The sequence below is a fragment of the Triticum urartu genome, chromosome 4A (genome assembly GCF_056163025.1).
Source record: "Triticum urartu cultivar PI428250 chromosome 4A, HENAU_Tu73, whole genome shotgun sequence".
NCBI lineage: Eukaryota > Viridiplantae > Streptophyta > Magnoliopsida > Poales > Poaceae > Triticum > Triticum urartu.
Window position 1 is genome coordinate 32,854,048 of NC_141876.1, and position 27,520 is coordinate 32,881,567.

Here is a 27,520-nt window from a genome sequence, read left to right on the forward strand (position 1 = left end):
TTGATCGTGCGCATTTGCGTGTATGATTAGTGCACGATTGAATCGGGGGCGTCACACCTATCACCGACGGTTTCTGGGTCATGTGGGAAGACTCCTGCTATCGCACACACATGCAAGCCAACGGTTTAAAACTCAGTCGCGGAAAGGGGTTAAAAACCATTTGTATAGCAGCTCGTTGTACTAGTGAGAGAGTCTCCTATGTTGTCACTTTCATATGCCAGTGGGGAATTTCGCTATAGAACTTGGCTTGTATATTTCGATGACGGGCTTCCTCAAATGCCCAAGGTCTTCATGAGCAAGCAAGTTGGATGCACACCCACTTAGTTTCGATTGAGCTTTCATACACTTATAGCGTTGAGTGCATCTGTTGCATGTCAATCCCTACTCCTCACATTGATATCGATTGATGGACATCTCCATAGTCCGTTGATCCGTCGAGTTGATGCGAGACTTTCTTCATTTTTGACTTCCCTTATTGATCTCTTCCACCACATTCTATTCCACCTACAGTGTTATATCCATGGCTCACACTCATGTATTGTGTGAAGTTGAAAATGCTGAAGCGCGTTAAAAAGTATGATCCAATTGCTTGGATTGTCATCGGGTTGGTTCATGATTAATATCTTGATTCTAGGAAGACTAAGCATGATGGGCTATATGATTTTGTAGGGATAGTGTTCTTTAGCATTCTTTATTTTGAAGGGCATGATTGTTTGTTGGTATGCGTGAGTATTGATATTTTTATGTCAAATAATAGACTATTGCCTTGAATCACTTGTATCTTAATATTCATACCGTAAAATGGATTACATGATAAACATGTTAGGTAGTATTCAACATCAAAATTCTGTTTTTATCATTTACCTACTCGAGGACGAGAAGGAATTAAGCTTGGGGATGCTGATACGCCTCCAATGTATCTATAATTTTTGATTGTTTTATGCTATTATATTATCAATCTTGGATGCTTCATATGCAATAATATGTTATTTTAGGGACTAACCTATTAACTCAGTGCCCAGTGCTAGTTCCTGTTGTTTGCTTGTTTTTGGCTTTTCAGAAAATCAATATCAAATGAAGTCCAAACGAAAAAAAATCTTTGGATTAATTTTTTCTGGACTAGAAGGGACCTTAGAAGCTTCAGGAGGAGACCAGACGAGATACGAGAGAGCCACAAGCTCGAGGGGTGCGCCCCTTGAGCTTGTGGGCCCCCCGCAGCTCTGTTTGACCTAATACCAAGCCTATAAATTCCCATATATTCGTAGACCAACAGAGAGTAGCCCCAGATAAGTTTTGTGACACCCCAAAAATTTTAACCTTGTTTTATTAACTAAAATTTTGCCAAGAAATTTAAACCTTTATTCTCTGGATTTTCTTTTGATTTCAGAGCCATTCTTTTCCTTATTATTATGGAGTTTTTACCTCAAGTGAAAAAACTTTCCAAATATATTATTGGACTGGTCTGCCCTTTCAAGAAAAACATTTCTATTATCAGTGGAATTTATTTGCATAATTATTTTTCTCTGAGCTTTATTCCTTAAAATGATTTTTCCATTGGTTTTGGAGCTCTTTTTGAACTACAACCATTTGATAAATTTTTTTAAAATTTTCACCAAAATTTGGAGGTGTCATGTGATGTTTTTAAATCACTTTTATGGAAAATTATATTTAATTCATTTAATATTTTGAGCTCTACACCAAGTTTTCAATTCTGGTCCAGTGGGCAATTTTGCACTGCAACCCCTTTAAATATTTCTTTTATACCTCCACCAAAATTATGGGATGTTCATAGGAGTATATTATTCACCCTTTTGCAAAAACCCAGTGGGGTTCTTTGAAAAATTTGAGTAAAACAACCTCTTTCTCATTCTGGCCTAGTTGGGTGTTTTCTACTGCATCCCTAATTAATTTTGCCCTAGTGACCATGAGCTTCCTCCTGGTTGTAGTACTCCATACCAAACCCTTAAGTCCAGGAGGTTGGACTCATTGGAGCATTTTTGGTTCATGAAACAATGCCTTTTTCCTTTTGCCCAGAACTGAAGTTTGGCAAAACTTACACTAACAAGTTTGAGCTTTTGGCAAACTATCCTCACCACCCTCTGTATCATCTAAAGAGACTTTGATCCGGAGATTTGGGCCACCCCAAGAGTTGCCTAGATGCCATTGGCATTCTGGCAAACACCTTGAGTGCATGGACAACTTTGACATGATATTTGTCATTGCACTGTGACCTTGCACCTATGGGAAAACTAGCATGTCTACTAAGCTCCTAGCTAACCCTAACCCAGGCCTGCTAACCCCCAGCCTCTCCTATGCCCTCTAGCACACGCTGGAATTTCAGCAAACACATAGCGAGCGTGCACTGGACGCGCCCAGAGCGTGCGTTTTGCACGCGCGTGCGCCCGAGCCGCCACGTCGCGCCCTTGGCCCTTGCTCGCCCGCAGAGCCGCGCCCGACCTCATCCGCTCGCAAGAACCATCCAAGCTCCCCCTGGCGCCCTACAGCGCCGCCGTCAGGTCGGCCACGGCGGCTAGCGGCCGGCCACAATGCGCCTCTGCCCCGGACGGCGCCGCCCAAGCCACCCCGACTCACCAGCTGCCCCTGGAGCAGCTCGACCTCATCCGCAAGCCGTCTGCTAGCGCTCGTCGCCACCACGTCCCTCTGCTACTACAGAAAGGCGGTCGCCGGCGATCTTATCCACGGCCACCGTCGGGATCGACCATGATCGCCTATTTAAGGACCCCCGAGCTCGTCCAGGCCTCAAGCAACCTCTCTCACTCCCTCACTGATCCTCCCGTAGTAGTAGAAAGGCCAGAGAGGTCGTCTTCCTCATCTCCGGCAACCCCAGCCGCCGCCACTGTCCTGACCATTCCGGCGCCACCAGAGCCTCCCCCTCTCCACTCTCTTCACCAGAAGCCCTCTCTTCCTCCCGTGAACCCATCCCCCTGCTCGATTTTGATCGGGAGCCACCAGAGACAAAAACCCACTCTGCTCGACGGCCACCGTCCGCTGCGGAGCTCGCCGCCGATGACTCCGGCCACCCCAGAGACCTTGGCGACCACCGAAAGGACCGCCTCAACCCCCTGAGCCCGCGGATGGCCTTGGTTTCTCGAACGGTGCCGCCGTTCGCCGGCGAGCATCGCCGGAGTCCCGCCTCCGCTCGGGCAGAGGGAGAGGAGGGAGAGGCGACTGGTCAAACCTGACCAGTGGGCCCCCTGGACCCTCTGTCAGTGACCCAGCCCCGCCTCCACGTGTTTTAAGTGGAAGCGCAAACCCCCCCAGTACGTCTCCCCGGCTTCGAAAGCGTATTCCCTTCTGAAACGTTTTCTTTTCTGTTTTATTTTTAAAAATAGATTTTGACCAAAACTTTGACTGGCTATAACTTTTTAAATATAAATCCAAATGACTTGATTCTTTTTCTGTTGTTTCCCAAATATTGTCTAGTTTATTTTCATATTTATTTCAAAATTTTCCAAACAACTTTTTTGTACTTTTTTAAGTATGTATTATTTGAATATTTTCAAAAATAGGAATTTGAAGAAGGAGAAAACTTTCAAAAGTTTTGGAATGCACCCTGCCTCTCCACACCTTGAAGGCAAGCATTCTGAACCCTGGCATAATATTTTGTGGGTTGTTGATACGGTTATAACCCCACCTCGACATGAAGCATTAGTTATTTTTATGTGACGATATGATCATACGCTTTGATTGCATAATGGAAATTCTTGCTGTTGGAAATGGATATACTTGTGATAGCAATCACCCTCATATGCCTCTCATGCCTACCGGGAAGGATCCGGGAAAGTCTCTGTCTTGGGTAGACACGAGCTTGTCCCTCGTCGAGACGGTTATGACCGGTAGGGTAGGGGGAGGTATGATGAGTGGTGGTTGTGTCTGATGGATGTGAAATATAATTCTTATGCTAATCATGTAGGGAATACTTAAGCCTCCTGAGTCGGCCGTAGATCGAGTCTTGTTCCAGCAACCCCCATACTTGTTTCGTGCTGCCACTTGTCCCTGCCGTAGGTAGGGTACGGTTCAGTAAGTTGTCAACCCCTGTCCTAGCACACACCGTACAAAGAGGCCATGGTGGAAGATACCGGCTGCATCCGGTAGGCATGCCACCTGGTCCGGGGGCATGGGTGTTTCCGGTTGGGACCGAGAGGGGAGGCCACCCCTTAGAGCGCGCGATAGAAATTTGATCCCATGCTACACGAGGTTGTAGCCTCCCCATTTAGAGTTTTGCTTAACAGGTGTCGTGGGTGATTCCAGACACGAGTAAAGTTAAGTTGGTGTGTGCAAGTTAGGCGTGTTTTCGACTAAAAGACCGTGGACGGAATTAGTTCCGATGGACTAAAGAAATCCGTTACTCGTGGGTAAAGAGTACACTCTCTGCAGAGATATTATACCTATTCAAATAGCCGTGTCCATGGTTAAGGACTACAGTCTGGGATGGGTCAAGTGTCGGTCTTAGTGTCGGTCTTCGGAGGAAAAAATTACTAAACCAGAACTCGGATCATGACTTGTGACGTATGATGATTATGATTATTATCAGGATGGACTAACCATTTATGTTATTTGAATTATTGAGTATCCCTGGGACGGTTCTACCTCCTGGATACTCACTGTGATTATTTTTATATAAGCCCTTTATGTGGTGTCGCTCAGACGCCCGACTGTGGCATGCTTGTCATTTCATTTACTTATAAGCCCTTTATGTGGTGTCGCACAGACGCCCGACTGTGGCATGCTTGTTATTTCATCTACTTATAAGCCCTTTATGTGGTGTCGCACAGACGCCCGACCGTGGCATGCTTGTTATTTCATCTACTTATAAGCCCTTTATGTGGTGTCGCACAGACGCCCGACTGTGGCATGCTTGTTATTCCTTTTATATATAAGCCCCTTCTGTGGTGTCGCTCAGACGCCCGACTGAGGCATGCTTCGTATCTTTATCCTTTCGAGGCGTCAGACACCCGATCGGTGCTTTTCATTTCTACACCCGGATTGTTTACTCATGTTTTACAGGAATGATCTGCTTGCACGCATCAAGAACCCTATTCCATAACTGACGAAGTGATCATAGAATATTTTTAAAAGCATGATTATCAGTGGCTATATTATACCTGTGTTCTTAATGTTTGCGAGTACATTCAAAGTACTCACTGGCTCGTCCCTGCCTATTGTCTTGGCCAGATTTCTTGCGTGGAAAGGAGCTTTGCGATGACAGCCCCGGAACCTACGCAATGGTGATAGCAGCTTCGCGAAGATAGGAGTTACACTGGTCAGCTGTTCCTGTGGGAAATGGAGTCCCATAGACGCTGGTGATCCGCAAACCGCTTCCGCCTTCAGCCACTAGCAGACCATTTGTTGTACTTATAGGCCAGAATGGTCTTGTACCACATATTTTGTATTTTGCTTGGAGTTTCTGTAACAAGTTGGTGTCTCATCAGCTAACAGTAATCCTGGGGCTGGTGAGCACAAGGGCCGCTTTTGGGAAATTAATATCCCGAAAATCTGGTCCTGACAAGTTTTCCGTCGCCGCAAGCTTCTGTCCTTCCGCGATCCCATTTGGAGGCCTTTTCTAGTACTCTGTCGAAGGGGGAATCAATCACGGAGGGCTTCTACATCTACCTTGTTGTCCTACCGATGATGTGTGAGTAGTTCACCACAGACCTACGGGTCCATAGCTAGTAACTAGATGGCTCCTTCTCTCTCTTTGATCTTCAGTACCATGTTTTCCTCAATCTTCTTGGAGTTCTATCCGATGTAAACTTCTTTTGCGGTGTGTTTGTTGGGATCCGATGAATTATGAGTTTATGATCGGATTATTCATTGAAAGTAACTGAGTCTTTTCTAAACTTTATTATGCATGATTTTTATAGATTTGTATTTCTCTTCGATCTATCTGTTTGGTTTTCCTAACTAGATTGATTTTATCTTAAGTGGCAGAGGTGCTTTGTAATGGGTTCAATCTTGCAGTGCTCTATATCCCAGTGACATAGTAGGGGATAAGACACGTATTTGTATTGTTGACATTAAGGATAAAACAACGGGGTTTATTCATATTGATTGAGTTTACTTTGTCTACATCATGTCATCTTGCTTAAAGCGTTACTCTGTTTGTCATGAACTTAATACCATAGATGCATGCTGGATAGCGGTCGACTGGTGGAGCAATAGTAGTAGATGCAGGTAGGAGTCAGCCTACTTGTCTCGGACGTGATCCCTATAATACATGATCATTGCCGTGAATACATCATGACTATGCGGTATTCTATCAATTGCCCAACAATAATTTGTTTACCCATCGTATGCTATGTGTTTGAGAGAGAAACATATAGTGAAAACTGTGGCCCCTGGGTCTACTTTAAATATAAAAAGGAACCTAAAAATCCTTTGCTGCAATTTATTTACTTTTCTTTTGTTTTGCAATTTACCTATCTACCTATACAAGATTTAATCCTTGTAGAGTTCAATTACCTCTTTGCCTTTCCCTCTCGATTTGAAAACTGCTGTCGCACGCTCTTCCTTCTTCCATTTTCCTTGACTCTTCCTTCTACCATTGCTCGTCTTCTCGATGGAGGGAAGACACAGGTCCCGACCCAGTTATTCTTGCCCCAGTCTGAAAGATGATGTGGTGGAGGACGTCATTCATCGGTGTGACGTCATCACCGCGGCTAGCATGGCAGGTTCGTTCAAGACCATTCTTGACTCAACAAATAAGATCATTACAAACAAGCCCAAGGGTTCAGGAGTGGTTTGATCTCCCTTATCTTCTCCACTATGACTCCGCTCGCACTTATATCATTACAAACAAGCCCAAGGGTTCAGGAGTGGTTTGTACTCAATATAAAGAACCCAATCTTCATTTCGGGCTGCCCAGGACTTACGTTCAATCGATGGCACCTATAAACTCAATGGTGGCTAGCTACTTATATCGATGGATCACCTCTTCTTGTCTGTATACAGGGCACTACTAATGTTATAGAGGAAGCAAGTAGTATTGTCTCGCATGGTCCTACTCTTCGGACCTATGCCAACATCCGTTGTAGGCTATTCAGTATGGATACTATTGTGCTAGCGCCACATCCTTCTTCCTGGTTCAATATTGATAGTCTTGGAGAATACTCGCTTTTCCTTGGACTAAACTATACAATGATGGTGAAAGACGATCTAGCTGCTATTGGCACAACCTTGCCATTTATGAGAAGCAACTCTACCTATACCACCGACATTGCTTGGGATGTTCCTGCTATAGGCTGCTTCATCCTGGATGGTGAGTCTTGCGTTGGTCTCAAGATTGACAATAGCTGGCCCTGCGCAGAGGCTCGCTTCTGGTTCAAAGCAAGCGTTTCTAACACCGAGGATTGGTTGGCGTGAAGTTCGTTTTCATTTCTTGTACGTGTTGTGTGAGAAAAACTTTAGTATTTATAATGTATTCTCGTTGTCGTTGTGCATTGTAGACTTGTTGTGTGTAGTATAAATGGTATATTTGCATATGCATGTGATAAACTTACTTAATTTATTATAAGTGGTTTTCGAGTCATTTCTCGGGTGCTGTGATAGCTTGACGTGTGACATTTTTTTTAGAGCTACGTGTGACAAATATAATGGACCAAAGAAACCAGGGACACGCCACCGCAGCATTAGGCCCAATTCGTGGCACCGGCCCGGGTGCCGCATAGCCTATACCCCCCTCCTCAATTCTTCCCCGCTATAGATCTGGACCGCTAAGTGTCAACACGTGCCGACCGATCTCCCGCACGCCCCGCTAATGAGTCTATCTCTCTCTCCACTTCCCGCTCCGTCCCATCCCATTCCATAAAGCCAAAGCTGCGAAGAGTCTTGCCCTGGAAGCTTCCACGCCTAGCACCAAATCAACTAGTGAATCGCTTCTAGGGTTTACGAGGGTTTACTCAGGGCGAGGTTGCGCCGCCGCATTGTCCTAGTTGGCGGGGGCGGCGGCCGTCACCGTACGGACGGGCTAGTTCCGCGAAGCATGGAGCAGCTTGGGATGTCCCGTATGAGTACGTGCGGATTTTATAGGCCCGATCTGTTGAACGTTCCGTTCCCCTTCTACATTTCGTGCCCCGATCTGTTGATGTTCCGTTTCCCTTTTGTATTTCGTGCTCCGATTCGTTGAGTAGACTCTCTAATGGCGGGTTGTTGGTTCCCTTTTTCATCCAGGTGTGGGGAAGACGGAAGCACTGAAGCGGTCAATGGAGTTATCCACCTTCATGGACACCAACCGGCCCATACGTGAGAACTCATTGACCTTGTTTCGGAATCCTCACGAAATGCCCTCTGTTATGTGCTATAGTTTAGTTTTTGTTAGGATTCTTCCCGTCCAATCGTTAGTTCATATTGTGATTTTGAAAGGCCTCAAGCTTCCCTGATTCTTTAGTGTTTTAATGTTAAATCACTGCTCATGATCATGCGAAATTGTGAAAAAATCCAAGTACTTTTCTTGTGTCTTGACTCCATTTGCAATTCCGTTTTGAAGAGATAATGGATGGCTTAACGGAGTATAGCGATTCAATGGGCTCTGTGAAGATGGATGGCTTTGGACCATTTCTAGAGGCAGCAGTCAGGGAGAAGTCAGATATATCAAATTGCTTCATGGAGCAGATCATGTCTGGTATGTGCATTGTTACTCAAGTCATGGATTGAATGTATATTGTGTGAGGATTGCTTGGCAGAGTTCTTCGCCTGGGCTTTAGATAGGTTACATTCCTGTGTGTTCGTGTTCCTTTATTTAGGCCGTGTGCGAGACTTTAAATACTTTGTTGCTGCGATGCAGCTGTAATAATTATGTTTCAGTTACTTGGGCTGCAGTGGAGAGCTGTGAAACGTTATCTGTGTGTTGCCTTCTCCCTTTTTGTTTGTGTTCTTTCTCTCTTTGATTAAAAAAAGAAGGATATTGTGTGGGCTCATTGTATGCTATAATAACTGCTTTCTCCCTCATTGTATGCTGAGTTATTTGCTTGTTTCAAACAGGCATGTCACCTTTAACAGTGGCTGTGAATTATTTGCTTAACAAAGGCACCAATCCGAATAATCAAGACAATCTTGGTTTTACTCCTATCCATTATGCTGTGAAGGAAGGTATTTTCAGCACCCATTCACATTTGTATATCGCCTACTTTGTTTCGGCAGAAATGTTTTTGCCAGTTATTACCCATTTTATTCTGTTGAGATCGTGCTTGACTTGGTTACTAATAGCATAGTTTTATCCGTTTGCTTTGTACTCGAAGCATAATAGCATAGTTAAAAAAGTCGCGCCTTAAGCTTTAGGTCATAGCCATACGCCTAGCACTTAATCGCACATAATTGCGCTTACGCGTGTGCTTTGGTCAGAGAAGCACAAAGTGGTGGCAAAGCGCACAATTGACGCCTAGCATTTTTTTTTGAAATGACAATTGTTGTTCCATTACATAGACCTGTTGGTTAAATCACTAGCTACATAGTTCATTACAACTTCAGGAAACTGGTCTAACCAGATTTTATAACTGTCATTTCGTAAGCTAGCTCCATGTGCAGCTAAGCGCTGCATTATTACAAGACCTAAAGCATACATAAAGTTTTACATTCTCAAAGGCCACTCAGTTGAAATTCTAGCATTTTTTTTAACTTTACATGATAGTACGTTACACCTGAGTGCTGACACTTGCAGTGTCCCTCTTGGAATCTGTGTGTTTTATACTTTCTAATATGACATGTAATGCAGCTGTGCATTTTGCTTGTTTGTGCTCGAAGCTGAACTATAATACATTACTTCATTTAATTTCACAGTATAGTTTTTGGTTAATTTTTTCCTCAAATAAGAATGTCTAAAACAACTACTATTCACTGTAATTTAATGCCACTTCATACTTTCCATTTTCCCTAGAGAATGATGGATTGGTGCGATTGTTACTATCCAAAGGAGCTAGTGCTGATATATCTTCTCGTGAAGGGACGCCACTACACATGGCTGTGTCCCTTGGGAATCTGGACATTCTTAAGACTTTATTGCAGCACAATGCTGATGTAAGAAATTTGTTTTTTATGTTTTGATGTTTGTAGAATTACTTTGTTTTTTCACGTGAAGTAACTTTGTTTGCAAAATACCTGTAGCCGAACAGGGTTTGTTCAGATTTAGGAACACCGATGACTGCTGCGGCTCTCTTTGCTGACAGTAAATGTGCAGCTCCTGGAAAAATTTCTGAGTCCGTTGCTTTAGAGTGCATGAAGTTACTTTTCAAGGTCTGGTAACCATCATCCTTTTTTGTACCTTGACTGCTGCATAAATGCAGTTTGGATTTAGTTTTACTAGATTCCTGAGTTGTAAGTTTAAAATACTAAATTATAAATATCCACACTCATCCATTTACTACATTGGTTGCCCCTACAGGCTGGTGCTGATCTCAACTTTTCAACTCCTGATACTCCATTAGTTATAGCAGCCAGCAAAGGCTTGTCTAAATGCGTCAAGTACTTGTTGGAGGTCGGTGCAGATGCCAATATTTCAATAAACATTGTAAGCTCTTGAAATTTGCTACTTGCTTTTCTTACTTGATTCATACTCCCTCTGTCCCAAAATAAGTGACTCAACTTTGTACTAGCTTTAGTACAAAATTAGTACAAAGTTGAGTCACTTATTTTGGGACGGAGGGAGTATTATCTATGACACTTCTGTACTGTTGGAGCATGCGCATTAATTATTTAATTATTGATGATGCTTTAATGTATCATACTTCTTCTGTTGACACATCTTGTGATATCTAACTGTCTTCTATCTTTTTGTACATAACAGGGAATTATGACACCGATAGAGATAACTGCAGATTCTGGAAGAAGAGATCTGATGGAGATTCTATTTCCATACACTTCACCTATTCCGTCTGTGTCAAACTGGAGCGTTGATGGAATCATTATAAACGCACAATTAAGACACTTGAAGGGGAAGGTACAATTCCAATTTGAAGATCATTTGTTTTGATGTTTCAGTTTGTAGAGCCCTGTGTTTATCCTATTTCTGAGATATGTGAAATAAGATGCATGCCATTCATTTGTCAGGGTGATGTTCTTTTTTCACAAAATCCGCCTTGGAGCTAAATATTAAATATGCAAAAATAGAAGTGTGGTTTTATTATGGCAAATAAAATCAGGAGGTCCTAAACACATTATTGTGAAACTGTGGTCAAATGGTCAATAGGGAACCAAATACTCCTCCGTGCTAAAATTCTTGTCTTAGATTTGTCTAGATACGGATGTATCTAGTCACATTTTAGTGTTAGATACATCCGTATCTAGACAAATCTAAGACAAGAATTTTGGGGCGGAGGTAATACAAAATATAAACCCAGTCTCACTAACGGGTCGCATGGAGCAGACCATAAATAGGTTGCTCCATGGAGATAACATTATGATATTACTCACTGCATGTCAGTCAAGTATGTTTTCACTGCGCGTATTCACTTCAATTTTGGATAAGTTTTTAGGTGATTTTCCAAAATTGTTGCTCGAGATGGGAGTACCGTAATTAGGGCATTCCACTTGTTTGTAACCACACATGCCCATGAGTTGAAGTGGTAAAATTGTTCCTCTGAAGAGAGGGCTTAAGTATTGTTATTTGTAGAGCACAGGTCCTTATTTAGTACCTCTGCGATGGAAAATAAGCATTTCGTTTATGGAAAACTTTGTTTATTTTATAATCACCTCCACATGCACGCATTGTAGATGCCTTTTAAGTTTTAAATCAAGCTTCTCCATGTTTCTTTACTTTACATGTTTCGTATGTATTAACATGCTTTAATCATCATGATTCAGCGTAAGCAAATTGATAAAGATAGCAAGGTTAAGGGGAAAGAGGGTGCTGGCGCATTAAAAAAGTCCCGTTTCAAGGTATATCTTGCACATCTACCGTCATACCTTCCAACCTAGAGCTCTGTTTGTTCCATATTTGTGGCACACAATTTCCTATTTGGCACGATCTATACTTTCAGATTTAGCACTCTAATTCTGGGATGACAGATTCTGCTTACATTTGGTTTGATGCAGGAAATCACACTGGATCCTGCAGATGCAATGATGTATTCACAAAGGAGCCTTCGCACTGTAATGAGTAGTGAAGCACAGGTTTCTACTGATTGTGTAAGGCTGCGACCTAATTGGCGAAATGGTAACTACTGTGCTCAAACTTTTCTGTTCAACTTATGCCCCTAGTTTGTATTTATAGTTTTATACTGCACATTTACTAGTTTGTGATGCATGATAATACATCATATGAAACGCCTATATAAAGTGGTAGGTTGAATATTTTCAATAATTCGTGGGTTTGTAATGTAATGTAGGCTATTACATTTGATTAATATAATCTTAATTGTACAAAAAATTGTCAGCATACCATACTGATGCTTCTATGTTAGTTTTACTGCCTTTGGGTTCTTTATTTTCTTATATGCAAGGTTTTTTCTGAGGTTAATAGTTACAGAGTGCTTTATTGTTATCAAGAAGTGTTGCTGATTAGCTTTTCCGTATTATGGCTGAATAGATGATCAATCGATCAATCCGAGCAATTCACAAGCTGCAGGCCAAGAGTCTGTGAGCGGCTGTCGGATTTCTGATGAAAAAATTGACAGTGGTTCACCCTTGGTTGCAGTGAGCAGGCTATTGTAGCCCAACAATTAGTGAACCAAATTGTTCAGGTAACCACTGTATGTTTTGTTCATTTTCGTTGAGAGCTGTTTTCAGTTCTGTTTTGCGTTTTGCAGATCTTTATCAAAGTTCTGGATTATCCATCAGTATCAGTTCAAATGGAGTGTAATACCTCAATTCGAGAAATGGTTTACATTGAACTGGCGAAGCGTCAGATTTGTCTTTCTGATCTCTATGTGAAATGTGATGGGCGGATGATCAGCCCAGAAAGCACGCTTATCTTAAGTGTTACTGATTCTACTTATACCATCCTTCCAAGGTTAAGGGGTGGTGCTCCAAGTGACATAAGGTAAATACTTGTGATATGGTTTACATATCTGTTTTCTAATTTGTTGCTTAATACAAGAGTTATTTCTGGTACCTGCCATATAATTTTTTGCACGTTCCTCAAAGATGTTTTTTGCCCATTTGGAATCATATGCCTTTACGATATGTGCTGCTTTATAATCTGGTGTGTATTGCAGTAATGTTCCAAGTTATCAACATAACTGACTTTAATCATTATTATGAATGTTTCCAGCCAATTTAATATGAGTGCATGCATTTTTTGTTGCAGCTTTAGGAATCTATCAGTAGAGAATAGGCCACTCTATAAACTTATAATATCAACTGGTGACAATTTATTTGAGGTTGTTAAATTCAGAGGTAATTGGCCAATTTGGCTTAATGCAGAGTACTGTGTATTGCTGAGTGAATTTGGCCGGAGGATTTACAGGATGCTGTTTGAATTGCTTGAGCACTACCACAGCATGAACCGCTGCCTTGAAGCATTTACAGTTCATGATATTCTGTATCTACCCCGGTTCAAGTGTTTAGAATTTCTCAATGTTGCTCATCATCAGTCAACTAGAGAATTGTATTTCCAGAATCTTAGGGATGTTAGAACTATTCTGGTGAATATGTTACGTTATAATCCATCAAAGTTGTCTCCAAAAAGGGTAGCTGGTTTTCATGAACTCAATCCAACTATCAGCGAACTCCCGCATCTGCTTGAGGTTGCAACTAATGAACTGCAAAGCACCATAAATAAGGAGGGTGACGCTGGAGTAACAGAGCAGTGGAGGAGACGATTTCTTGTAGATCCAGCAGGCAAGAGCTCTGCTGCAAGATATTGTTTGATAACGGCAGTCGATTTGCACTATGATTACCTGAGTAACAACAACAAAGGTCCGTTCAATAATTGCTTTGAAGTCCTACAGCATGATTGGACGGCCAGTGTGCAGAAAATCCCACCAATGAAGAAAGTCCTAACTCATAAGATCTGGGACATTGCAAAGCAGGTATGCAACTGGTTAAGGCACAAGCACAATAGGAATATACGAATTTTGCCTGAGAACTGATAACTTATGCAATCTTTCCTCCACCATTGCAGAACTATGTTATCTTCGCCTTCCATCCTCGTCGTACTCGACATGAATGGAAGTATGGAAGGAACTGGGTAACACACTCTCACGCTGGGGTATACACTATTAAAAACTCCATGTATTGATATTAACCAAAATTAATTGATAAAAACACCTGCCTAATGCTTTTTATCTTTAAAGCTAACCACCAAGGAAGCAGAGGTTATATTCAGCTTCCTACATAAGGAGCTTCTGTCTAAATGCACCAAAACTTTGCTGTGCGACTACACCGACCCAGCCCTGCCTGAGGGTCTGGAAGACAACCGAACAAAGATGAAGGAAGTATTGTATATGCAGTGATTGTCAGGGTGAGTAACTGGTTCATTGGTACTGTACATTTTAGTTGTAGTAAACTTGTTGAGATGTACTGTTGGCTTTTTATATGTTCATATGTGATTGCAGTTTTGATGAATGGACAACTTAACTCACCCAGTTTTCCTTTTGTATGTTTGTTGATTGATGAAGAGCTAGTTTTCTATAAGTTCATGTGATCTCAGTTTTGGTGAATGGAAAACTCACCCAGTTTTCTCTCTCAGGCGTCTCAGGCGGAGGTCTGGAACAGAATGTCTGAAGAGCATTGCTACACGACAGTCTGTACGCGTCATTTTTGCACGACAGTGTGTACGCGCCATTGATAAATGCTGGTGCATGGTGGATTGCTTGGTTGTTCGCGCGTTGGCTGGGAATGCGTCGTATGTAAAGTGATTTTGATGTCTGAAATATGTAGAGACTAGGGAGAGTGTCAACTGGGCAGAGTTTGCCACGACTTTAAAACCATTAACTTAGTTCTAGTCCACCGACAGTACAGTTAAGCCTTCAGTCAATGGCGAATGATCTGTAATGCTATCAATCCCGGTGCTCATTTGGGGCACGTTTTGATCTGTAATGCATTTTTAACAAACACTTTTTAGTCCCTATCCATTCTATGCATGACTGGAGGATGTAGACACGAAGCAAACAATTTGAGGATGTAGACACTTTGTGCTGCGGATTTTGATTTATCGTGACGCAGAAAAGTCCTATTAATCCTATTTATGGGCGTCTACACTAAAGAACAAAAGGCGTTCAAAATATAGGTCAAAACCATGTCTCGGGAGGCAAATAAAATCCAGCCAACTCCGTCATCAGTTCATCACCTTGTGCACCACGCTTGTATTCCCACCGGAGGCTGAGGAGACGAGAGGACTGCCCTAGCTCAGATGATGAAGAACGCAACCTCACCGTTGCTTCCCACGAACATAAGGCGCCATACCTCGGAGCCAGTCGACGATGACGCCCATGAACTCCTCGGGCTCGAAGATTAGGCCGTGCAGCAGCTCGTAGTCCTAGAGGCTGATGGCCGTCTGGGTTGGAGACCTACCGCTGCCGCCTCCGCTATGGGTCGGTCACCATGTCGTCGGCACTGTGATCACGTGCAGGTGCTGCTGCAGGTACGAGTCAGCCGGAGGATCTCGTACCTGTACTGTACCCGTACCCGGTCCTCACTGGTGAACCGAGTACTTGACCCTCAGCGCGTCCGGGCCGCGCGACACCACCGGCCCGATCTTGCTCGACCTCGATAACAGGGCAAGCGCCTATAATAGGCAAACGCAATCAGTCATTGTTTCAGGCATACTACATACAGTCTGCACAAACACAATTTGTTTATGAAGATGTTGTTCTGCACATCATACCGCAATGATTGGATGCCGGCATCATCCTCACAAGATCACAATGTGACGATGATGCTGCTAGATGTGTATAGTCTGTATTTGGTATATCTCATTGTATAAGGGGTTTTTTCGCACTTTGTCACACATGTATATGTAATGACCTCTGGCCCTCAATAAAGAGTAGTTGCTCATTCCTAATATAGTATCAGATGCTTAGGTTCTCTCCCGCTCCCGCACGCTCGCAACTCCGTGCTCCCCTTCCCTAGCCTGCCTCGTCTCCGGTCGTTTCTGCTCGATTCCGGCCGCCCTGACTCGATTTCTGCCTGCCCCAACTTGTCTCAAGCCGCCGCCGCCTGCTACTCTGCTCAAGAGCCGCCGCCCGCAGCTGCCCCCTTCGCCCTCGGCTCGGCCAGTTTCCAGGCCGTGCGGCTCCTTCCCCGCTCGAGCCTCCTCTCGCGCCGGCTCCTTCCCCCGCTTGATCCTCCTCTCGCGTCGGGCTGTCTGCTGCTACCGGCCAGGTCGGTCCTCGCTTCCAGCTGGTCTGTTTCCCGCTGCTGCCGCAGGCCCCTGGCCTCTGCTCGCCGAGCCGAGCGAGCGGGCGCACGGGCGTGCGCGCGGGGGCCTCCAGCGAGCGGGCGCTCGATCCTGCGGGCGGGTGCTCGATCCCCTGATTCCGTTCGATCCAGATCGAGCCTTCCTGTTCCCGTTGACTCCAAAAAAAGGCAGAAACAGCAGTGACGCTTTCTCATGTCCTCCTCGGGCTATGTTGCCGTTCCTCGATGCTCGGTGATCTTCGACGGCACCAACTATGCAGAGTTTGCGGGGTTCATGCGTATTCATATGCGCGGACTTCTTCTGTGGGGCGTTCTCTCTGGCGAGGTCCCCTGTCCGCCATGCCCTGTTGCTCCTGTGGCTCCCACTCCGTCGGTGCTGCCGGTGCTGGCTGCTGATGCTTCTCAGGCTGATCGAGATGCAGCCAAGGCGCTCGATGATGCTGCGGTTGATGCCTATGATCAGCAGGTATCCGCCTATTCTGATGCTCTTTCTGTCTACTGGGATGATCTGTCTGCTTACACTTAGTGGTGCAATGATGATGCCCGTGCTGCTGCTGTTCTCACTGCGAGTGTCCTCCCTCAGTTTGCTTCGGAGTTCATGGGTCTCGGCATAGTTGCAGCAATGTGGTCTTATCTTTGTCAGCGCTATCAGCCCTCTGGTGATGCTCTCTACCTATCTGTGGTGCGTCAGGAGCACGCACTTCAGCAGGGTGATTCTTCTGTGGATGATTTCTATTCCCACTGCTCTGCCATCTGGCGCCAGCTAGACTCTCTTCGGACAGTTGTTTGTGGAGCTTGTCGCTGCTGTCAGACTACGCGATATGATTTGGAGTTTCAGCGGGTCCATGAGTTCTTATCTCGTCTCCGCTCTGAGTTTGAGCCCCGACGTGCTCACTTGCTTGCTCGTGGTCGTGTTCCTATCTCGGAGGTACTTGCTGAATTTCGTGCTGAGGAGGCCCGCCTTCGCTCTGCTGGGTTACTTGCGGTTCCTTCTGTGTTGGCTGCCCGAGCTCCTGTGTCGTCTGCTCGTCCAACTCCACCGCTCCTGCCCACACCTTCAGGGGGGTGGTCCGCCCTCCTTATGTTGAGAGGGGCCGGTCGCGCCGTGACACCCTCTGTGACTACTGCTCCAGGCCAGGTCCCCCAGAGTCTGATTGTCGTCAGAAGCAGCGAAACCAGAGGCGCTCCTCTTCCAATGCAACTCCTGTGTCGTCTTCGACTCCATCACTCACTGACCAGGACATTGTGCGGCTCAAGCGCCTCCTGGCTTCCTCTCGTTCTTCATCGACGGGTTCTGCTGCTGCTGTGACTGCTTTCACCACTTCATCACCGCCGACATCTACACCGTCAGGTACATCTTCGTGGGTACTGGACTCTGGAGCTTCTTTTCATATGTCATCTGATTCTTCAACATTGTCTTCCCTTCGCCCTCTTGATTCTCCTATTAATGTTCTTACTGCCGATGGCACATCTCTTCCTGTTGCTAGTTATGGTATTCTCTCCACTCCATCCTTTTCTGTTCCTAGTGTTTCACATGTTCCTCGCCTCACCATGAATCTTTTTTCCTCTGCCCAACTTACTAATTCTGGTTGTCGAGTCATTCTTGATACCGACTCTTGTTCCATTCAGGATCGTCGCACCAAGGTTTTGGTTGGTGCTGGCCCCCGACGCCGTGAGTCCGAGGGCCTTTGGGAGGTTGACTGGCTTTGTGTTCCTTCCGCTGCCACCACTTCAATCAGCTCTCATGCTCTTGCTGCTTCTTCGTCTGCGTCCTTCCAGCAATGGCATCATCGCCTTGGTCACATCTGTGGCTCTCGCTTGTATTCTTTAGTGCGTCGGGGCCTCTTAGGGTCTGTATCTGGAGATGTCTTCTTACATTGTAATGGTTGTAGACTTGGCAAACAGACTCAGTTACCTTATCCTACCAGTCAGTCGGTATCTCAGCGTCCTTTTGACTTAGTTCATTCTGATGTCTGGGGTCCTGCTCCCTTTGATTCAAAAGGTGATCATTGCTACTATGTTTTTTTATTGATGATTTCTCTCGCTACACTTGGCTCTATTTCATGAAATCTCGTAGCGAGATTCTCTCTATATACAAATGATTTGCTGCCATGGTTCACACCCAGTTTTTCACGCCTATTCGTACTTTTCGTGTTGATTCCGCAGGCGAGTATATCTCCCAGCTGTTGCGGGGTTTCCTCGCAGAACAGGGAACCCTTGCCTAGTTCTCCTGTCCTGGTGCTCATGCTCAAAATGGCATTGCAGAACGTAAGCATCGTCATCTACTTGAGACGGCTCGTGCCCTTATGATTGCCGCCTCCCTTCCACCCCACTTTTGGGCTGAGGCTGTGTCTGCATCCACCTATCTTATCAACATTCAGCCATCGACTGCTTTGCAGGGTGGTATTCCTATGGAGTGTCTCACTGGTCGCTCTCTTGACTACTCAGCTCTTCGTATGTTTGGCTGTGTGTGCTATGTCCTTCTTGCCCCACGAGAGCGCACCAAACTGACTGCCCTGTCGGTTGAGTGTGTTTTTCTTGGCTACAGTGATGAGCACAAGGGCTATCATTGTTGGGATCCTGTTGGTCGTCGCTTGCGCATCTCGTGTGATGTGACTTTTGACGAATCTCATTCTTACTACCCACGTCCCTATTCCTCGAGCTTCTCTGTGGACGATATTTCTTTTCTTCTTCCAGATACGCCCTGCTATGTGCCTTGTGTTTCACCTCCTTCTCCTGCACCTCTCCTTCACACTCATTCACCACCGACACCATCTTCCCCATCCTCCTCCTCCACTTCTCCACCATCATCTCCAGTCCGTCGCCCTCTCTCACCATTTCCCCTCCACTATACTCGCCGCCCTCGTCCTGAGGATGCTTCTCCTGACTCGCCTGATGCGCCTTCCACCTCTGGTGCACCTCTGCTCACGCCTTCCCCGGTTCATAACCTTCGTGCTCGGCCTCGTCTCCCGCCTGATCGCTATTCTCCTGATTGGTATGGTCTTTCTGTTATTGCTGAGCCCACTTCCTACGGGACTGCCATGACTCAACTTGAATGGCAGCTTGCGATGGCCGAAGAGCTTGCGGCCCTTGAGCGCTCTGGCACATGGGATCTGGTTTCCCTCCCTTCCGGTGTTCGTCCCATCACTTGCAAGTGGGTCTACAAGATTAAGACTCGCTCCGATGGTTCTCTTGAGCGTTACAAAGCTCGTCTTGTGGCCCGTGGTTTTCAGCAGGAGCAGGGCCGCGATTATGATGAGACATTCGCTCCTGTGGCCCACATGACCACTGTCCGCACCCTCCTTGCTGTGACTTCTGTTCGTCATTGGTCTATCTCTCAACTTGATGTCCAAAACGCTTTTCTCAATGGTGAGTTGCGTGAGGAGGTTTATATGCAGCCACCACCGGGGTACTATGCTCCTGATGGTATGGTCTATAGGCTCCGCCGCTCCCTATATGGTCTTAAACAGGCCCCTCGTGCCTGGTTTGAGCGCTTCGCCTCTGTGGTGACTGCCGCTGGTTTCTTGCCCAGTGATCATGATCCCGCGCTGTTTGTTCACACGTCTCCTCGTGGCCGGACTCTTCTCCTTCTCTATGTGGATGGCATGATCATCACCGATGACGACACTGACTACATTGCCTTTGTTAAGGCTCGCCTTCGCGACCAGTTCCTCATGACTGATCTTGGTCCACTTCGCTATTTTCTTGGGATTGAGATCTCCTCGACCTCTGATGGCTTCTACATCTCCCAAGAAAAATATATTCAAGATCTTCTTGCTCGCGCTGCTCTCGGTGATGAGCGTACTGTTGTGACTCCTATGGAGCTCAACGTTCAGCTTCGTGCCTCTGATGGTGATCCTCTTCCTAATCCCACTCGCTATCGTCACCTCGTTGGCAGCCTTGTCTATCTTGTTGTTACGCGTCCTGACATCTCCTATCCTGTCCACATCCCGAGTCAGTTTGTCTCAGCTCCCACCTCTGTCCACTATAGTCACCTCCTCCGTGTTCTACGATATCTTCGTGGCACGATCTCTCAGCGCCTTTTCTTTCCTCACTCCAGCTCTCTTCAGCTCCAGGCCTACTCTGATGCTACCTGGGCTAGTGATCCCTCTGATCGCCGCTCGCTGTCTGCCTATTGTGTCTTTCTTGGTGGCTCTCTCATTGCCTGGAAGACCAAGAAACAGACTGCGGTTTCTCGCTCGAGTATAGAGGCTGAGTTGCGTGCCATGGCTATGTTGACGGCCGAGGTGATCTGGTTACGATGGTTACTTGAGGATTTGGGTGTGTCTGCCACTACCTCGACTCCCTTACTGTCAGACTATACTGGTGCTATCAGTATTACGCGTGATCCGGTGAAGCATGAGCTCACCAAGCACATCGGGGTGGATGCCCACTTCGTGCGTGCTGCTGTGCAGGATCAGACTCTCGCTCTTCACTATGTGCCCTCTGAGTTACAGTTGGCTGACTTCTTCACGAAGGCACAGACTCGAGCGCAGCATGGCTTTTTCCTCTCCAAACTCAGTGTTGTTGATCCACCATGAGTTTGAGGGGGGGTGTTAGATGTGTATAGTCTGTATTTGGTATATCCCCATTGTATAAGGGGTTTCCTCGCACTTTGTCATACATGTATATGTAATGGCCTCTGGCCCTCAGTAAAGAGTAGTTGCTCATTCCTAACAGATGCCACTACCACTAACAAGATTACAAGAACATATACCTCTGGATCAAGCACAGCCGGCATCATCCTCACAAGATCAGCACAATGTTATAGGATGATGCCAAAACAAGAGCACTATAAGATATACGAGTTGTTGTAGCGTCCCCCGCGTCGCCAACCCTAGCCGGCCGCTCCTCCCTCTCTCCTCTCCCTTGCCGCTATCAGAGGGGGTCGACGGATCGCCGCACGGCCGTCGGGGAATGTGGCGGCAAGGATCTGTCCATCCTGCCACACGCAGGTGGCTTTGGAGTCGAGGTGGCGGCCTTAAGAGGTGGTGTGATGGTGCTCTCGGCCAGCGACATGGCGGCGGCGGCGGTGCCTGTGGGGCGTGGTGGCCTCGGGGGCACCCGCCCTGGATCTGATGTCGTCCTACTCCATGCCTTACGATCTGGTCGCCGGTGCCACGTCTGAGGAAGGGAATGGGAAAGTGCTGAGCCTGAAGAAATCCAAGGCCGGATCTACCGGCCACGACGATGGCGACGCCTGCGGGCGTTGTCCCCTACATGTAGGCGCCGTCAAGGTTCTCCCTTCCGCCTCTGCCTCCCTCCTTTGCTCGTGTACCGGGGTGAAAACCCAAATCCCTTCGGATTGGGCGGCAGCGACACTCGCGGCGTCGTCATCTTCATGGAGGTGTCGCCTACGGTGAGCATGGGATGGTGGTGGGCCCGTCTTGGTTGGGTGGCGTTCAGCAACAGTCTCGATCGGGATGTTCCGGGGGAACCCTAGATCTGGGTCTATCGGATCAGACGATGACGACGCCCTGGGTGTCGTTCTCCCTCCCCGGGGCATCGTTTTGGAGCAACTGCTGGCCGGAGGGGACAAGATGAGGAGCGGTGTTACATCTACCGCAAGGCCGACGTAGGATCTCGGTGGCATTGCGCTGCGGAGTTTCAGCGACAGGCGTGTGTGGATGGATATGTGTTGGATGGTGGCATCGTCTGGCGCCGTGGTGACATGGACAGTAGGCCTGGCAAGGTGATGCGTTAGTTCTTGCTCTGAAGATGGATCGTTGGAAGACGGTGGCGGTGGCCTCTCAGAGTGTGCCCGACCGGTGTGTGCCCCAGCCCAGCAAGGTGGCTTGGTCGGGGCCTCCGGCTTTAGATGTTAGTTGGTGTGATGTATGTTTGGTATTCGGCTCGGACATTCGGCAGCCCTTCATCAAGTGGATAGGAGTAGCGACATATGTTGCTAAGATGGTGGCTTCAGACTACCTGATGTATTCCTTTGTAAGGTCTTTGTGAATAATTAGTAAAATGGTTGCATGCATCGCCCAGGTGCAGAGGCCGGGGATCATCCTCCTTTAAAAAAAGAGTTGCATACATACGCAATAGTGTTGTGTGGAAGTAGATGCCACACCTACACTGGCGTGTGGGGGTGGTGTGGGGATGTGTTGTTGTTGCAGCGGGGCGGATCTGGAGAGCCTGATGGCGTTTGGTGCTCGGATGCTGAGGCGGCGGCCCCGGACCTCTTCTTCAGCATCGACGGCCGTGGTGGCTATGTCAGCAGCACCATGGCTGGATCTCGAGGGCGTCGGTTCTCTGCAGCAGTGCGTCCACCCTCGGTCGCGCGAAGGATGCTTGGTGTTGGCCAGTGGGTTGGTTGTAGCTATTGCGCGGGGCGCCGGATCTGACCAGACGTGGCCGGCTATGACTCCGGCGATGGTGATGGGGTAGCCTAGTCGATGGCTCTGCGTGGTGCAGGTGGCGGCCGCGGGGCTGTTCTCATCGGAAGCTCCGGGCTCTGGTGGCAGGTGGTGGTTCAGGCGGGCCGTGGCTCCCATGTGCCGATTCGAGTGGAGGGCTTCCGCTGGCTGCTCGGGGAGTAAGTCTTGCCCAGGTATTAGTCGGAGCCGACAACGGCGACGCCTGTGAGCGCCACACACCTTGGAAGTGTCGTTCTTCGAGGGCCTACGACCTATTCTCTCGCACTCCAAGGGAAACCCCTGTTCTAGGTTCCCGGAGCGAACGATGGCGGCGCTTCGGTGTCGTGTTCCTTCTTGGAGACATCGTTCTGGAATGGTCTTGGTCTGGCGAGCCATCAGCTCGGGTGGTGCACGGCCTCATGACCGGTGTGGAAGTCGGAGCCGCGGCTCCAGATCTCGTTGTCATGGAGGGATACCGGTATTGATCACGTGGGTGGCAGTGTCGTTGGCCAACCTGGTGTGCGGCCTCGGAGTCGGCGTGGAGGTTGGAGCGGCGGCTCCGGATATGGTTGTTGGGTGTCGGCTCTGGTTGCTCGGTGACGAAGCTGGTGGTCCGCCTGGTGCGCAGCCTTGGGTCGGTGTGTATGGTTTTCGTCTGTACATCAGAGTAGCGGCTCCGAAGATAGTTGTAGGGTGTCGGCTCCGGTTGATCAGGCGACAAAGCAAACGGCTCGCCTGGTGCATGGCCTCGAAGTTGGTGTGGATGCCGAAGCGGCAACTTCGGTTTTGGTTGTAGGGTGTCGGCTACAGGTTATTTGGGTGACGGAGCCGGTGGCTCGCCTGGTACGCAGCCCCGGGGTCGGCATGCGTTGATAGTGCCTTGTGGGGGCGTGTTGTAACGGTTTACCTTTTTTTAATGAACCGGGTACTAAATGACCGCGTTCAAAATAAAAACCCACACTGGCACAATTCATATAGAACAAGTCAGAGGTGATGGTACCTTCTGAATGATGCCTCCACCGGTTTGAGTGCCCAAGGCACCTTCTTCAGATACATTTTCTGCTTTGAATAATAATAATAGCCTTTGAATAAGAATTTCTGCATATGGTCGGAGATATCCACACAAAAAATAGTACTCCCTTAAAAAAAAAGTACTCCCTCCGTTTTTATTTACTGCACATATTAGAGTTGACTGAAGTCAAACTTTGTAAAGTTTGATCAAATTTATAGAAAAGAATATAAATACTTACCATAACAAATCTAAATCTATAAGATGTGGAAGTATATTCAACAATGAATCTAATGATATTGATTTGTTATTGTATATGTTAATATTTTGTCTATAAACTTTGTCAAAGTTTGATTTTGACCAAAACTAATATGTGGAGTAAATAAAAACGAGGGAGTATATTCCCTTCTCATACCATGTCTTGGACAACATGATCAAGAGATTGCACGTATCCATGTGGACCATCACTGCCACCATGGCCTGTATCACAAAAAAATCGCCAGGTTAGACAAAAATATATTGATATCATCAAAATTTTAATTATACCCCTGCAGTTCATTTCTTATGGAAGATGTAGCTTGTTGTCAATATAAAAGAACCTTATTGTATTGTTGCACACTACCAGAACTCGATCTTCAGAGTCAAATAAAATCCGTATGGTTAGTGTCAGAATGAAGTCTAAAATTTTAAGTTGTCAGCTTGATTGCCCGACATAAAACGAAGAACTATACTTCACTGTCGACCGCAAAAATTAACCGACAATTTTTATTGAAATTATGCTTTGAATAGTATGTAGTACGTACTAGAAATCCTTGGAAGGACAACAGAACAGAGTATAGACTACTCATCCAATCCCGTAACCGTAAGTGTTCAGATTCATAAGTAAATCGCCTTAATTCAGTCTAGGGGAAACTTTACAAGAGAATTCAACATCCTTTGTCTCTTTTACACGCAATTCATCAGAAAATAAATCACCTTCAACAGTTGCCGTCAAGCAACGTTAAGCACTAACGTACACTAAGCAACATGCAACCAAAATCAAATGAGAAGAGAGTAAAAGGAAGCAGAAACTCACTAGTCCAGTCCATGCCACTGCCAAATCAATCCAAAGTACTCCCTCTGTCCCATGATATAAGAACGTTTTTGGCGGGAAATACCCAATGGTTCCTGGGTACATATGTATCCTATATGGAAATTTATTTTTAATAGTTAAACAAAAATTCAAAATAGTTAAGAAACTACTTTTAGAATAAAGTTGACTTACTTACACACTAGTATACATAATTTTCACAAAAAAGAAAAATATGTTGACTTTACAGTGAAAAAGACAAAATTTATTTGCTATTCACTATTCATGCTATTTTGACCGAAAATTTGTCTTTTTTGAAAAGAAGTCAAAAGGATATTTTTTTTGTAGATTTTATTTTTCACGAGTACAATAGAAGGTCAAGTTTATTTCAAAAATATTTTCAGGAATTTTTGACTTTTTGTTGAATTACTAATTTTTTTCCCATATAAGGTGCATATGTCCCATAGACCAAAAGTTTTCCTCCTGTTTTTGGCACTATAGTGTTAAAAACGTTCTTATATTATGGGACGGAGGGAGTAGTACCCAATCATCAGCTACCGGCCAGTAAAAACAGAGAAGAAGGTTATGTGATCGTTCAACCCGTGCATGACAACAACAAGCGCCCTGCATCACCAAGGACAGACCATGATGATCAATACGGTAACAACAGAGGACACCCATTTTTGTGGCGGGCTGAAGAAAGAAAGGATAAATTTTCCGTGGATTTGTTCGATTCCTGTCCTACCTGGGCTTGATGGATGAGGAGGCATGCGGGCACCAGGACTGCGTGAACAGCATCTCGCCGCAGGCGGTGGGGATGAGCTCGTAGTCCCGCCCAGCCTCCCGCGCGCGCCGCATGGCGGCCTCGCGCCGGACCAGGGCCTGCCTCCGCGAGCAGACCATGGGCGAGCCCGCGGGCACCCTCAGCACGACCGCTGCCTTGGCCTTTTCCCGGAGGAGGCCGTGACGGACGGCGCGCCCGCCAGCGGAAGAGCAGGATCAGGAGCAACGGCTGGAGCACGGCGAGGATTCGGCGCAGCGCAAGCAGCGATAGCAGCGCGCTGGTCCGCCCCGCCGCGTCCGCCCCCTGCATGCTCCCGGCCATCAATCCGCCACTCCTCCTCGGTTCGCGCGGGCAGACGCACAAGGACCGCGGGGGCTCTGGCGCCGGGCAGGCTTGCTCCAACAAAAGCTCTCAGCCTCGGACGGATCGCGCTAAAAATGGGCGAAACTCCCCGACCGCAAGAATGGGCAGGAATCGAATCTATTCCGGAACAAAAAGGAACGCGCCGGCGTCGGCGTTGATCGAGCTCTGTCAACTATCCTATATCCTGCCGTCTTTCGGCTGGGCTGGATGCTTCCGGACCGGATGCTCGCTCGTGGCGCACTACGTGCGGCGCCGCTTACTCTCTCGCTCAACGAGCTGCGGATAGATTTTTTAAAGATTTTTTTAAGACAAACTCCTAAGCTTTTTATTAAGTCGTCACAATGTTTACACGGACGAAGGATAGTCCATTCGGCTGGCCTAGCCACACATGTCGACCAGCTGGTAGGGATAAAGCATGCTTCACGAGTTTGTGAGCTTCGACATTCGAGCTCCTAAACTCATGTCTAATATTACAAGACTGAAAAGTAGACCTATGGACAGTAATTTCATGTTGCACTTCTGTCTTGGATGTCCTGCACCACCATATAAAGGTCATCAGCAAGTGCTAATACCTCTCTGATCGCCATGCATTCAAGTGTCGCTGGATCAGGTACCCTCAGATAAACAACCGCAGAGGCCCGCTTGATCTCGACAAATAACTCCCATAGCTCCGTAGTTTCCTCCTCTCCCAACCGCAGCATCGCCATTTATCTTTACTGAACCTGATGGAGGCGCAATCCAGTGCGTTGGCCGGACAACAGGTGAACTCGCCAAAGGGGCGGTATGTGGTCTGATTGCCTTGAGTTCTCCTAAGTAGGACTAAACAAAAGCATGAATGGCAAAAGGGCTCTGATAAATCTGTTCGTGAATAGCTTTTCGTCTTGCTCCCCACAGAGCCCATAGAGTGACCACAAATCTGGTGAATTCCTTTTGAGGCAGAGATTTATGCATAGAAAATAGCCATGACTTTGCATTGTCATTGACATTTAAGCTCAGCTGATGTACAACTTGCTCAGATGACAAACCCCATGTACTCCTAGACATAGAGTAGTTCAGAAGCGTGTGTCTCCAGGTATCTTTAGCCCCACAAAGACATCATGAGCTGGTCGTGGACATATTACGACGATTAAGGAGGGCCTTCGTCGGTATCGAGTGTTGGTCTAATCTCCACACAAAATTTTTCAGTTTAGAAGGAACGTCGATGCCCTAGAGATTTATCCACCCTTGGCTATCTTCTTCCTCATGTGATGATTCCCCCTGGCCGAGCAGCCAAGCTTCTCGACTGAACTTTGTATGCTGGATCATTCTATACACCGACCTGGCAGTAAAAATTCCCTTTCTCTCCTCACTCCATGCCCAGAAATCTTCAGTCTGTCTCGTACATAAAGGAATTTTAAGTATGGCCTCAGCATCCAGCGGAATGAAAGTCCAGACTAATTGCTCGTTCCAAGAAGATGTTGCTGATATGATCAGTTCTGAAACTCTGGTCGGGGGGTGGGGGGTGGGTATTAGAGATGTAACCGGCCTCTTCATGTGCAACCTGGGGATCCAATTAGTGTCCCATATATTTGTAGCTTCTCCGTTGCCGATTCTCCGGATAATGCCTTGCATCATGATGTCACGTC

General features: G+C 46.6%; 2 protein-coding genes and 2 pseudogenes across 6 annotated transcripts; 3 read left to right on the plus strand and 1 right to left on the minus strand.

The window, feature by feature from the left end:
* The first annotated feature begins 1,056 nt into the window (after nucleotides 1–1,056).
* Nucleotides 1,057–12,663, plus strand: LOC125550405 (uncharacterized). Its single transcript, XM_048713398.2, has 11 exons — nucleotides 1,057–8,030; nucleotides 8,191–8,262; nucleotides 8,507–8,641; nucleotides 9,001–9,108; nucleotides 9,893–10,032; nucleotides 10,120–10,248; nucleotides 10,397–10,522; nucleotides 10,799–10,951; nucleotides 11,815–11,889; nucleotides 12,046–12,166; nucleotides 12,539–12,663. Exons 1-11 carry the CDS (start codon nucleotides 8,003–8,005, stop codon nucleotides 12,661–12,663), a joined length of 1,212 nt encoding a protein of 403 aa, XP_048569355.2. The 5' UTR covers nucleotides 1,057–8,002.
* Nucleotides 12,208–26,161, minus strand: LOC125550407 (uncharacterized). Of its 5 annotated transcripts, none has more exons than XM_087517629.1 (5): nucleotides 25,292–25,372; nucleotides 24,755–24,863; nucleotides 24,095–24,159; nucleotides 23,671–23,729; nucleotides 12,208–13,963 (listed from the first exon to the last, which is right to left on the minus strand). In XM_087517629.1, exons 2-5 carry the CDS (start codon nucleotides 24,765–24,767, stop codon nucleotides 13,876–13,878), a joined length of 225 nt encoding a protein of 74 aa, XP_087373755.1. In that variant the 5' UTR covers nucleotides 24,768–24,863; nucleotides 25,292–25,372; the 3' UTR covers nucleotides 12,208–13,875. The 5 variants fall into 5 exon arrangements, 4 of the variants coding, with proteins under 4 accessions (XP_087373755.1, XP_087373753.1, XP_087373754.1 ...); XM_087517628.1 differs by lacking the exons at nucleotides 24,755–24,863; nucleotides 25,292–25,372 and adding an exon at nucleotides 25,494–25,694 and having other exon boundaries at nucleotides 12,699–13,712; nucleotides 13,851–13,963; XM_087517627.1 differs by lacking the exons at nucleotides 24,755–24,863; nucleotides 25,292–25,372 and adding an exon at nucleotides 25,494–25,694 and having other exon boundaries at nucleotides 12,698–13,963.
* Nucleotides 16,505–17,987, plus strand: LOC147974617 (uncharacterized; annotated as a pseudogene).
* LOC125550406 (uncharacterized) lies at nucleotides 22,414–23,155 on the plus strand (annotated as a pseudogene).
* Nucleotides 26,162–27,520: the final 1,359 nt, after the last annotated feature.